Genomic DNA, 12,476 nt, shown 5'->3' with positions numbered 1-12,476 from the left:
CATTTATTGTGTTCATGTAGGTGTTATATTATTATTATGTTATATTAAGGTAATAATTGTAATAATTTTTATTTTAATAATTACTTTATACGTGCATTTGATTAAATTTCAATTGAAGCGAGACGCATAATATTATAATGTAGGTAATATTATAGCGCGTGTATCATATTAAACTAATTGAAAGTTATATTATTTTATAAATATTAATAAAATTTGTAATTTATCAGTCGATTTGACATTGTTAATATTATTAGTGACAATATTAAAATACTACATAAATTATATAATGTAAGTATAAATCATAAAATGCAATTAATATAAATTTCTTTATAGCTTTATGTTTAAAGCAAAATATTTATTAATTCCAAGATTATTTACGCTATCATTTGCAGGTTGTGAGCAACACGTGTCACAACTACAACCGTTGTCAACTACAAAATGTCTTTAGAACCGTCTCGAAATCAAATGTTTGGCATTTTTGAAAGCTCACTCAGAGAACAAGAGTGATTATTATCGCCGTTTGGCATTTTACCATAATATTAATTTCTAAACAAGCAATAATTGTATTACGGTTACTCGGATGAATTTTTATTTTATTTTTTGTCGTCGAACAAATCCGCTACGACGGTCGACGCACCGATTTCAGATATTGCTGATAATACATATAAGAGAGAACGCGACCTTTATCATAGTTTTCGCCGTGATTTTTCTACCGTCCGCGAACAAAAAAATAATATTTATGTGCCTTCGAAGGAAAAAAAAACGCATTGGTGTATAGATATAGATATACCTACACTGCGGTTCGCCGCCGTTGTAGGGTTAAACGTGAAGAATTTTCGATAAGAATCATAATATAATAATAATAATAATATATAGGAGTGTGTTATAACTTATAACATTCACTATATACTCCGACAGACTGTGTTGTGTTGAGCATGATAGCTGCAGCGGTGTTTTTCTTTATTATTATTATTTTTCTATTGTAAAAACAGTGCGCCGCCACCATCGTTGGTCAACGCCTTTGGTCTATTGTCATTATATACATTATATTGTTATTATTATTTGGCGTTTTTCGTCGTCGGATCATTATACTCTCTCGCGGGCTTGCGTCGTTGCCGTCGTCGTCCTCGTCGTCGCCACCGCCGCAGCGTGCGTATCAAATGGCGCCCGATGTTAATTAGCGGATTAAAGAAACGGTAGCAGCTATCCCGCGGTTCAAAAACAATGACGCTCTATACGTTGATAATAACATAGAGCAAAATGCACTGAAAAAAGCTGACTGCGCGTGCCGGAGGTGGTAAAAATTCGATTTGGACGGCGGACGAGCGCTCGAGATACAAAAAAAAAAAAAATTATAAAAAAAAAACATAACAAAACAAACACCGCCACCGTCGCCACCGTTGGGATAGACGTCTATTCAGCGGTGGTAGTGGTGGCGACGGCGACAGTGGCGGCTCGACGAATAATGACGACGACGACGACGACGCGATCGGTAATACAATGGTCGAAGACGCGCTGTGGAGATCGCGCGGGCTCCTGTGCGACGAAAATCAATTGAAACAATGGTCGTATAGGAAACGTATTATGTATGATAATCATAATAATAATAATAAATAATAATAATGCGCTCGTCAGTGTATGTATGTGTGTGCGCGGGTATTGTGAGGGTGGCTGTGTGAAAATATTATTATCGATCGATATAATAATATATTATAGATCGATGGCAACACAAAAGATCAGTATAATATGTTGAGTGATGCAGGTAAAGTAAGTTACTCTTACGAAGCAATATTATTATATTGTAGCATGTAGACCTACCTGTAAGTTGTCATAGTTATACCTATATGTGATATTTGGTATTTCGATTATAAAGTTTTGAACTCCTGTATACATTTTATATAAAATCATTGAAAAAGAATACAATTTCATTATGAATGTATACTTTATGAAATATATTTTCAGAAACCCAAAAGCATTACTAAATGTATCATGTCTTTGAAATCCTTAACATTTTTATAATATTCTAGGCCAAAGTTTTTATTTATAGATATAAGTTAAGCTCATAAACTTGAATACGCATTATACGGAATGAAATCTCTGAAAAGAATTCTTAACTTTGTTTGTAAATACTTTATGTTTACATTACGAAGACTGTACTACAATGCTATTGTTAACTAGGATTCAATTTAAACCTTACACCAAGTGTTGCGTAACTCGCCAGCAAAATGTCTAAATTCATCTATACGTAGGTACAATCAATATTCAATAATAAATACATATACCTATATACATTATACATTATATATTATATTGTGTATATTGTATATATATTATATTTTTAATAATAACGGCCATCGACTGCATATTCCCGGGGACTGCAATAGTTGTATTGTTTTGACGCAGACGTATTACAACTACCGTGGTCGAGTGATCCGGATCGGGATGAAGGGGGGGAATTCCGTAATCGGAAATCCACTTCTCCTCCTCGTTTAATGATAACGTCACTATAGCCCACCTCGAATCTAGACGATAATTTTTTACGATTTTTTTCAAGCCATGGCATATCATATCATGTACTTACATTATTTTTATAGGTAGTATTTGCGAGACTCAATTACAAAGACAAAATATTTTATCACGCAAAGTCCAAACGGTTTCGTTATAATAATTGTATTGAAAACGGTATTTTTTTTTTTTGTCTACGAGGGAACAAATTAATTAATTTTTTCTTTTCGGACCAAAGGACTTATAAGAAAATTAATGGCGTATAGTACATCAACGATTCTTTTTGACGCGATGAATATATTTCAATGGAAAGTCGGTTCGTTCCGATTCACTATTGTTATCTGATTGAATTTAATTAAAAAACGTAATCTTAAACTTTATTGTTATATTACCATTTATACTACCTGTCCGACTTACGCGCGCACATTATTAACACCGAACTATAAACACGATGAATAAATAATAATATAATGTGGAATTCATTAAGCAAGCAGTATTGTAGTACCCTGCAAGTATAACAGAAAACTTGAAAATTTTAAATAGGTCTGCGGCCTAATGCAGTCTGATAGAAATTTATATTTTAATTAAAAACACTATATATTTAAGCGATTTCCGGGGTGGCATTGAGAATGCATTTAACTTGCACCTATTTTTATATCGCGTCTGAATATTAAATAATAATAATATAGGTACTAGTGGTTTTGAATACTGTTATCAACGGTGTGTATAAACCTATAGCATGTATGCGATATTATAAAATAATGATCAAATAACATAATATATACACCCTAGCGCGGTGCGAAAGAAGATTAAAATCAAACGGGTGTACAATAGAAGGGATTCGGATTTTTTTTTTGGAAGCGATTCCGAACGCAATTGATTCACCGTTTCGGGCCGGTGAGGAAAGGCCGACACATTCGCTGATCATCGACGGTTATCGATCTCCGGCTAGCCCAAAAATCGTCGTCTCGCGCCTATACAGATGATGTGACGCTGTGGCTTTGTCGGCTGGACGTGGGTACGGCGGGCAAGTTATTTTTTGAGCCGGTTATAAAACTCATATGTATGTATATATCTATTACATATATATATATATATATATATATGTAATACTTGTACGTAAGTACACTCGCGCACATAGATTTACACACTTATACAGACATAATACACACGCGCACGCGCTCGTGTACACACATTATAATATACACATATATGTGTATATGGATATGTATATGTTGTAAATAGTAAAACTCGCGCATGTGAGCATACGTTTGAATTGTGTGTGTGTTTGTGAGTGTGTGTGTGCGTGCGTAATGTGTGTGCGTACGGAGTGGTCTGGAATGTTGTCCTAAGGCGAACCCAGAGGCCAGGCCCCCGAAGCGTACGCGTATCCATACATACATATATACATAGGTACATATATATATATATATTTATAGATGTATACAGGTGGTATCTTCGAACGGGGTCACCGGAGTCAGGATTCAGCGGTAAAAGAGAGAGAGAAAGAGAATATACGGTAAGAAAAATGAAAAGAAAAAATACGCGCTCGCCGGTAGTCCATTTTGAGAGAAATCGACGAAAAAAAGGAACGTTTATCATAAGACATTGACGCGAGCGTTAAATGTGGATTACATTTTAATATTTAAGCAAAAATCTGGTTCACATTCCTGGAGAAAACCGGTATTTAATGAATCTGAATAATAATTGCGGACGTCGGAGGCAATCTTAACGAGTGGCGGCTCGGGTACGTTTATATTATTATTATAATTTTTTTTAAATACTTAACTATATTTTAATATTACACTGGGTGTCAGATTCAGAATCTATTAACTATATTATATTGACCGTGTAAAACAAATGGCACACCACACACGACACGATGGAAAAGAATTTAAGAAAGTCTGCAGGGTTACAGAAAGGGATCGTTTTGACAAATAAAATATGATTAGATTCTCTATGTATACGGCTTTATTTTAACATCATCTGTAGGCTGATTTTGGCGATTTATTAGTATTTATATTAGGTATTATATGTGCATTTATAAATAATATAGGTATATATAGGTATATGCAGCGAGTTGAACGAATTTGGATCGTGTTTCACGAGAAATTCACACTAGTTGGTAATGATTCTTTTAAACAAACGAACGCTGCGGACTGCGGAGATAGAGAATATTAAATTAATTATTAAAAACGGTAGTAAATATCTTCGCGTGTACATACAAACGCTGCACAATACAAAAATACCAGGAGAGAGGAACTTAAAAAACATGTCTAAGAACCGATAACGCTTTTTGGTGTTATAAATACAACGCGAATATTGGTGGTGATGTTTTGAACGAAAACGTTAAGACAATGGCTCTCTGAATCTTTACCTATGAGCCGCTATGACATAATTTATATTACATTTCTTGTAAATTTATTACGAGTAATATATTTTATTAATTTTTTTTGTTAAATATCAAACAAGATAGCTAATGGCTCTTGTTGCCGAGTTTTATTCTAAGGCTAAAGAAAAAAAAGAAAAAAGATTTCAATTTATTATTTATACATATCAACATCATATTACTTATAAAGTATCGTCAGTAACAACTTTTGAACATGTTTTCTAGTAAAATTTACAAACCTAAAACATATCACATAATCAAATATATGGTGTGAATACGATAAAAATAGTACTAATTATAAGGTTTACCTACTAAACCTATATGAAGTAATATAAAATACATTGCAGTTTTAGAAATAGGTACCTATGTATAGTAATTATTAATAAATGCATGTTAGTGTGACGCAAGAAATCAATACAATATATTATATTTTCCTTGTAAACCTGTCATATTGAAGAAACGTTTATTAAAAATCATCTACAACTTACAAGTGGGTAAAATATGTAATATAAAAATATTTTTATCCTATTATTGATAATAATAATAGTTATCACTTATTATTACTAACTATTATTATATAGGTATGACGTATCCCATTAACGTGCCAATCATGAAACTAATAGGTCACCAAATTGTTCTTGTTTTTAAATGGATTTTGTAAACTTGCGAAACGATTTCGCAACGCTAAATAAGATAAGTACTAATGACAAACATAATAGTCAATATATAGCTAATACCTATGCGGCCATACTTGTTTAATAATTCCACGCACAGAAACTTCACAGTTTCACGCCAATACTATTGAACCAGTAGGTACATTGTAATGTATATAAAAACGAGCAGCAGTCTGCAAAACAAGAAGCCATTATTGTACAACCACGGTAACAATTGGTTAATGTGGTTGTTTTTCGCATTCTTCAGATTGTATCGTGTGCTTTCGGATTTCCTCGTCGGCCTCCGTCATCCGAGACAGACGCCAAAGATTCCACTCAACCATTTTTCCCTAGTCGAAACATACATACGAGATCCGAAAAAAATGAAGCCGCTTTTACAGGCCATGCAGTTTTCAAAGTAAGCCGAAAATAAGACGAATGAAAAAAACAACAACAACAAATTGTCAACGAAAATTGTGTGATTTCGAATTCCGCGGTGCACGGTCAGTGTTCTCAGAATTCCGTGCTAGGTTACCTGACACCGGGTTACCGTTATACGCCGCATCAGGCGATAGCCAAAATCATTGTCGGCTGACGTTTTATTTTTGGACGCCGCATAAAGACAAAGTCGTGTGCACCACTCGTCGTACTTCTATTATTTTACGCCTATATAATACATAAATTGAAGCGTTGCGTTTTAGGTTTTCCGCCAATTGCTGCTGCTAGCGCGCGCATCAGCGCTTTCTAAATTCCAGATATTCACTCCCACAGTTCACTTGGAATGCGTATATATACGTACAGTTGTCCCATTGCCTATATATAATATATATGTGTGTAATATAGTATATTATGGTACTTGACGTACTTAACGCAACGTTACTTATAACTTATATTCTCATCTTCCTGTATTCGCGTATACAGGTACACACAGCGGTGGCATACGTTAATTATATATATGCATCTGAGTGACGCCACATAATGGAACGTTTCGTCGGTTTAAAAGAGATGACTGGAAATGTCACGATGGAAATTTTTCAGACCATGGTCGCACTGGGGTCGATTTCACGGTAAAAGGGTCACCGCCGGCAATGTGGTTGATGTGGGAACAAACTTGAGTGCAATTGATTCGATACGAAGAGAAAAATAAAACATGCCAAATTAAAGTCTGTACATATTTTTTGAAAAATATTGTATAATTCAATTATATCGTAAATGCAGACAAGTGCGTTGGTACGCAAACGTTTGGGATACATAGTACCTACAATAAGCCGGTGGCACGTGCAGCCTATGTACACACTGCAATATAAATACGTCCTATTATTATTAAACGTCTGTTCTTAATGGCCGATTTTCAACCGGGATTTTTATTTAGGGAAACATTTTAATTATTTCGATTGTGTACCATGGATGAAATAATAAGACATATGTCACGTTTCTGTAGAAGTGTCAGTCATGAATTCATGATAAACCCATTTAACGAAAAAAAAACGCTTTTATAGGAATAATATTAAGTGTTTGATAGTATATAACAGTATTGTGCAGTTAGTAATGTATTTATATGTACAACACTATAATATTAACTTTTAAATATTAACGATTTAATAGTATAATAAACACATAATATGTCACTGTCATTGATTCGTAGTAGGTAACACTATGTAATGTTGTATAAAATAAATGGAATAAACCAAAAATACTCTTGGTATTTTTTGATTTTGAACATTAAGAAAATATAATAATACCTACATTCTGTGATACGCTACAACAAGAGGTTGATACTCAATACAGTTGTAAATGGTTAAACATTGTAAACTGAACTACCTACCAATAAAAGCGATATCGTTACAAAAAGAATTTGTATATTTTGCTTTACTTGGGTCAATTGTAATATTTTAAATCCACGTTAAAAGAACGCTTCTTGGAAATAGTGAACACATTTGCTAAAACATTTGTTCAAAAATATTTAAGAATAAGCATTTTTTCATTGTTGTTTTGAATGCAACGGAAGTCAGTCCAAGGGTAAGTTTTTTTTGGGTCTGCGGAGTTTGAATACCTACCTATTCCCTTTAAGATACATTTGAATGTATACTCGAAAGGTTTTACACAGCAAATAATTCGAATAGGATGTATCCAACCTACCAACTACCAACATTATTTTCATTTAGCTTAATATTATTACGGGGTCTTCAAAATAAAAATGACAACAATTTGATAGACCTGTACATTATATTGTATTCAATATAATTATATATACATAAAAATGACATTTTGTGTATAATAACGTGTAAGTAATAGTAAAAAAATTAAGTTTTTTTAGAAGCAACAATTAGTTATTAATAATTTATTGAAAATCTAAAAATTTAGACAACCATCAACCACGTGTTAATTGTAACTGTCTATAAAGTTGCACACGGTAAGCCTTGAGACCTTGACAGTCCGTGTACTCCATTGCCGTTACGGTTGCAGAACGGTCATTGATACTCGAACGATGTCGTATTGATAAATGGCGCTGAATTTAAAATAGGAACTTTCCCCACATGCACACACACACGAACACACAAACAAGTAGATTTAATGGTTGGACAGCAAAATCGGCGTTGTCAGATGAATATTTGCGCCAACAACCTAACGAGATAGACTTTCTACAGGGGCGGGGACTTTAAGGATCTAAATTGTCAATTAAAAAAAAATACTACACAGAAATATATTATATATATATTATTATTATAATTTTTTAATTTATAGTGTTTTTTTTTCATGATGTTTTTCGATAATCACATTCACATAGATATAGTATCGGAAATAAATATCTGTAACCATATGTATAGGTACACTGTAAACACTGCAGTCGATTCTATATGATTGAATATTGAAATAACGGAATGGTTGTATGTAAATTCTGACTTAAAAGTCGTTTATTGCATAAGACTTCCTGAAATTCTGACTATCAAACGTAATTTGCTTTTAACGCGATAAATGTAGAGGTTTTCAGATAGGTAAAGAAAATATATATCTAACTAGAATTCATAAATGTTTAGAAACATTTATAACAGCCGTAGTAGAAGAAGATGTCCATCGATAATTCGATAATAATTTAAATAATGCTATACCCGATGTTAATATAAACCATATTAATTACTATACTGTGGTTTACAAAGAAATCGCATTCAGTCACTATTGCATGTATAAGCTAACAAATTTCATCATCGTCGTCCATTCAAAAAAATGTGTTTATAGTAAATATTTATATATAAACTGTATACTATAGAATAGGAACGACTCGAGTGATAAGCGTAAAATCATCACCAGCCGTTAAAGTCTCCAGACACAATTTGAATACGCCACGCCGGCAACATATAGCATTTATTATGAGTGTTAAGTATATTATATTAAGTATATAGTATGCGAAACTTTTAAATATGTTATGTTTATAATATATTTATTAGATACGTGGTAGACTTTTAATTTTAATTTGGAAACCACGGTGGGTTCTTCATTTAAATAAATAATATAAAAAATATTTACTTTTCTATATAAGATATCAGATTGGTACCAGATAGTGTGAATTGATCTAAATATACAATTAAATAACTGTTAAATGTAAATTCTTTAAACTAAAAAAATGCTGAAAACGAATAATGATCCCCAGCTTGTTTTTATAACAAGCATCAATGCAAAAGCGATTATAATTTATGTTTCTCATCGGCGGTCTAACTGCGGTGGCCGATGAAGCCTTTCACTGTAGTTCGCAACTGCAGTAATAACGGCAGATCGCGATTCGGCTCCGATAAATAAGCGTCGAAGAATCCACGCGATATATAATTTGCATACAACTAACTGTTAGAAACAAAAACATTTTAATCGTGTTAAAAAACCACCCCAAGATCTTGGTAAATCATTTTACATGAAAATGATTCAACCAGTTAGAACTACAAACAAAAGTTTTTGAAAAATAATATACACTGATAAAACGCCATCGCTGGATTATGTGGTTGAGGGCGGACGAAGAAGGGGATAAAATCGAGATAAATTGGAGGGGTTGTAGTGAGTAATAGGTATATAATACACACGTAACGCCATAATAGATCATTGAAGATCGCGCATCAGTGACACGTACCTCGTCGTCTGATTGCCTCAGGTCTTCTTCTTCCGGTTCGTCTGGTCGGTCGTTTCGGTGTCGGTGTCGCAAGTACACGCCGTTGTCGTGGTGCTGCAGCTGCAGCGGAGACAGCGACCCTCCGTCTTCGACAATTTCTCGCTTGCACCGTTTTGCATTGTCGTTGTCACTGCAGTTGTCGTTGTTGTTATTGTTGTTGATGATGATGACGTCACTCCCGTGGTTATCCATGGAACCTTCGTCGCCGTCCATGACCAGTATGTCTTTAATGTTCATAGCGGAGTGTGACGTCACATTATACTTATGTCACGTGGCTGTCGTCCGGGGTAGAGCTATTAGTATAGGTGGTATATGTAATGATACGTGTGATGGGGAGAGAGGGTAGTTTCTGACACTAGTGATCGTGTCACAAAGATTGGGTGGTGGTTATAGATACGGTACAAGGAAACGATAAAAAAATCAATAATAATAATAAAAATAAACAGAAAAAAAACTAGAGTGGTCACCGGCGGAAGGCTCGGAGCTATGTGCACGGTTTGGCCCTGAAGCGGTTTTACCTGTCTCCGTCGTACAACCACAACGATACATCGATGTACGTTATATTTGCGCATAACAATCGATAATCGAAGCGATTTTGTTGAGTATCATGATATGCTGCATACTATATTACATATACACGCGTACGACTATACCACAATAACGTGTACTGGCGGCCACGGAGCAATCGATGTTTATTCGGGTCCAGGTCAAACAGCATCCAACAGGTTTTCGTAGTAGGTACGTATCGTGTCGTAGGCGACGTTTGAGCGCGAACGCGCACGCACACACACACACACACACACACATATACACATGCACATACACTCAAACATACACAAGTACATTCTCTTCCTCCACCCCGGGCGCCGGAACCACACGAGCGCGCGCATACACACATACGAAACCATTATCGAGTATGTTTGAGGTGGTCGCAGTACATGCGGCGAGGCTCTAGAGAGATACATGGACGAAGAGATTTAAAGAGAGGGAGAGATGAGAACACACAATATAAGAATTATATTATGTGTGTGTGTGTGCGAGCGCGCGCTCACTTGTTCGCTGACGTTCAGTGGTCGTCAAAACGAACTCGTGGAGACGTATTAATACATACGTATAAATATTGTACGTACATGTTATGACCTCACGGAAAGCCGAAACTAGGCCGCTATCGACGCCGCCACCGCCGCCGGTTACACACTGTATATTTTACTTGTCCCATTTATAATATAATAATAACAATATAAGTCTTTTATCAATTCGATACAAAAGATCAGCGATTTGTCCACATAGAATTTTGCAATAATACTACTGGTGGATAAATATGTATATGTATCAAACTTGTAACATTGACGGCTTGGGTTCTTTTGATCTTCTCAACGTTGTAATGACCGCTATATATATATTTTATTTTATTTTTCGTGAACCTCGTAACAGTATGTAAGCATATGCATTGTTGTATTGCAGGCAATATGTCACATGGCCGAACAGAATAATATGCAATCCGTTAGCGCTGGCGCTTCAGCACATTCATATATACTTTTGGATTAAAATAATAATGAGGTTTGTACAAAGTGTACAACATTATTTATAATTTTATAAAAAACTGTATAAACACCGTATAATTATATTTTTACCACGCGTACCTATTGTAAAAATATCATATTTCCAAAATGGCAATAACACGAAGCAAATGTATCTTAAAATTTAATAATAATAATAATAAAGAAAAACGATGACAAAGTTTTAATGTTTACCATCAACTCAAAACATACGTAATTTATATATTATTTAGTTATTATCAATTATCATTACAGTATAAGTGTAAGTACTTATTTATTATAATCACAGTTACAAAAAACTAACTCATCTGTCAGAAAAAAATACATAGACTTAATAGTTAATAAATTAAGAAAACTCACAGGTTATAGATACCTACTTATGTTCAAAATCTCAAAATCCGTAAAAAAATTGATAGTAAATAATTGTATACACACAAGTATTGCAATTAAAATACATTTTGACCGGATTTCGGTTAATATTTTTACAATGTAACAAAAAAACATGTAAGTTCATTTAATTCACTAAAGGTTTGCTAGTTTCTAACACAATACTTATTATTAGTAAATAGTAGGTATTCAATATGTATCTATCTGCTAGCGATTAATTTCAACCGTTATATAGTCGATTACGTTATATATGTAGATACACGTGTAGTGTATTATAATGATTATTTCGGCTGAGTGTTTATATATTATTATATAGTATATACTATTATAACAAATCATATATACCTACAGCCACCGCTGCCCACGCTCAGTTTTGGCGTGCACCCATTTCTCATAGCCCCACTCATCACGCTTCCCGTCATATATTCGCTTTGTATATTATTATGGTGCACCGTTAACCCTGGCCAAATTAAACACAAACATTAATAATTACATATTCCGTTCTACGGACGACGAATACTGTGTGTAGCAGAGTTATAATATTGTTATTATTGTACCACCTAACATAATATACACGCTAAGAGTGCATAAAATAATAATGATAATCGACACGATACATATACGTTAAATTTTGAAACGATAAAACACTCTTAACCGTCGCACAATGCCGGCTATTTATCTATATTTTCAACTTTTCAAGTCGTGGGTAGATTGGTTTAAATTGAATGAGCGTTGCGTATATATGCATAATATATTTGTATAATTTATTTAAATTTTAAAATAATAAAGCTACAGAGAAAGCGTTTATAAATATTACACATATACAC

At 34.0% G+C, this 12,476-nt stretch overlaps 1 protein-coding gene across 4 annotated transcripts in view; it reads right to left on the bottom strand.

The window, feature by feature from the left end:
• TfAP-2 (transcription factor AP-2) overlaps positions 1-12,476 on the bottom strand; it is a 192,621-nt gene that overhangs the window by 58,576 nt on the left and 121,569 nt on the right. Inside the window, exon 1 of one of the 4 annotated variants that reach the window (XM_015515267.2) lies at positions 9,665-10,346. The exons of the other annotated variants lie outside the window; for them this stretch is intronic. Within the exon in view, the coding sequence (XP_015370753.2) occupies positions 9,665-9,940 (276 nt within the window). The 5' untranslated portion in view covers positions 9,941-10,346. Of the gene's footprint in view, positions 1-9,664; positions 10,347-12,476 lie in introns of those variants that run through there. 4 annotated transcript variants of the gene reach the window in all.

This window comes from Diuraphis noxia, unplaced genomic scaffold (assembly GCF_037042655.1).
Source record: "Diuraphis noxia isolate RWA-SAM2 unplaced genomic scaffold, SU_Dnox_SAM2 contig0003, whole genome shotgun sequence".
Classification (NCBI taxonomy): domain Eukaryota; kingdom Metazoa; phylum Arthropoda; class Insecta; order Hemiptera; family Aphididae; genus Diuraphis; species Diuraphis noxia.
This window is presented reverse-complemented; position numbering and strand designations above follow the sequence as displayed.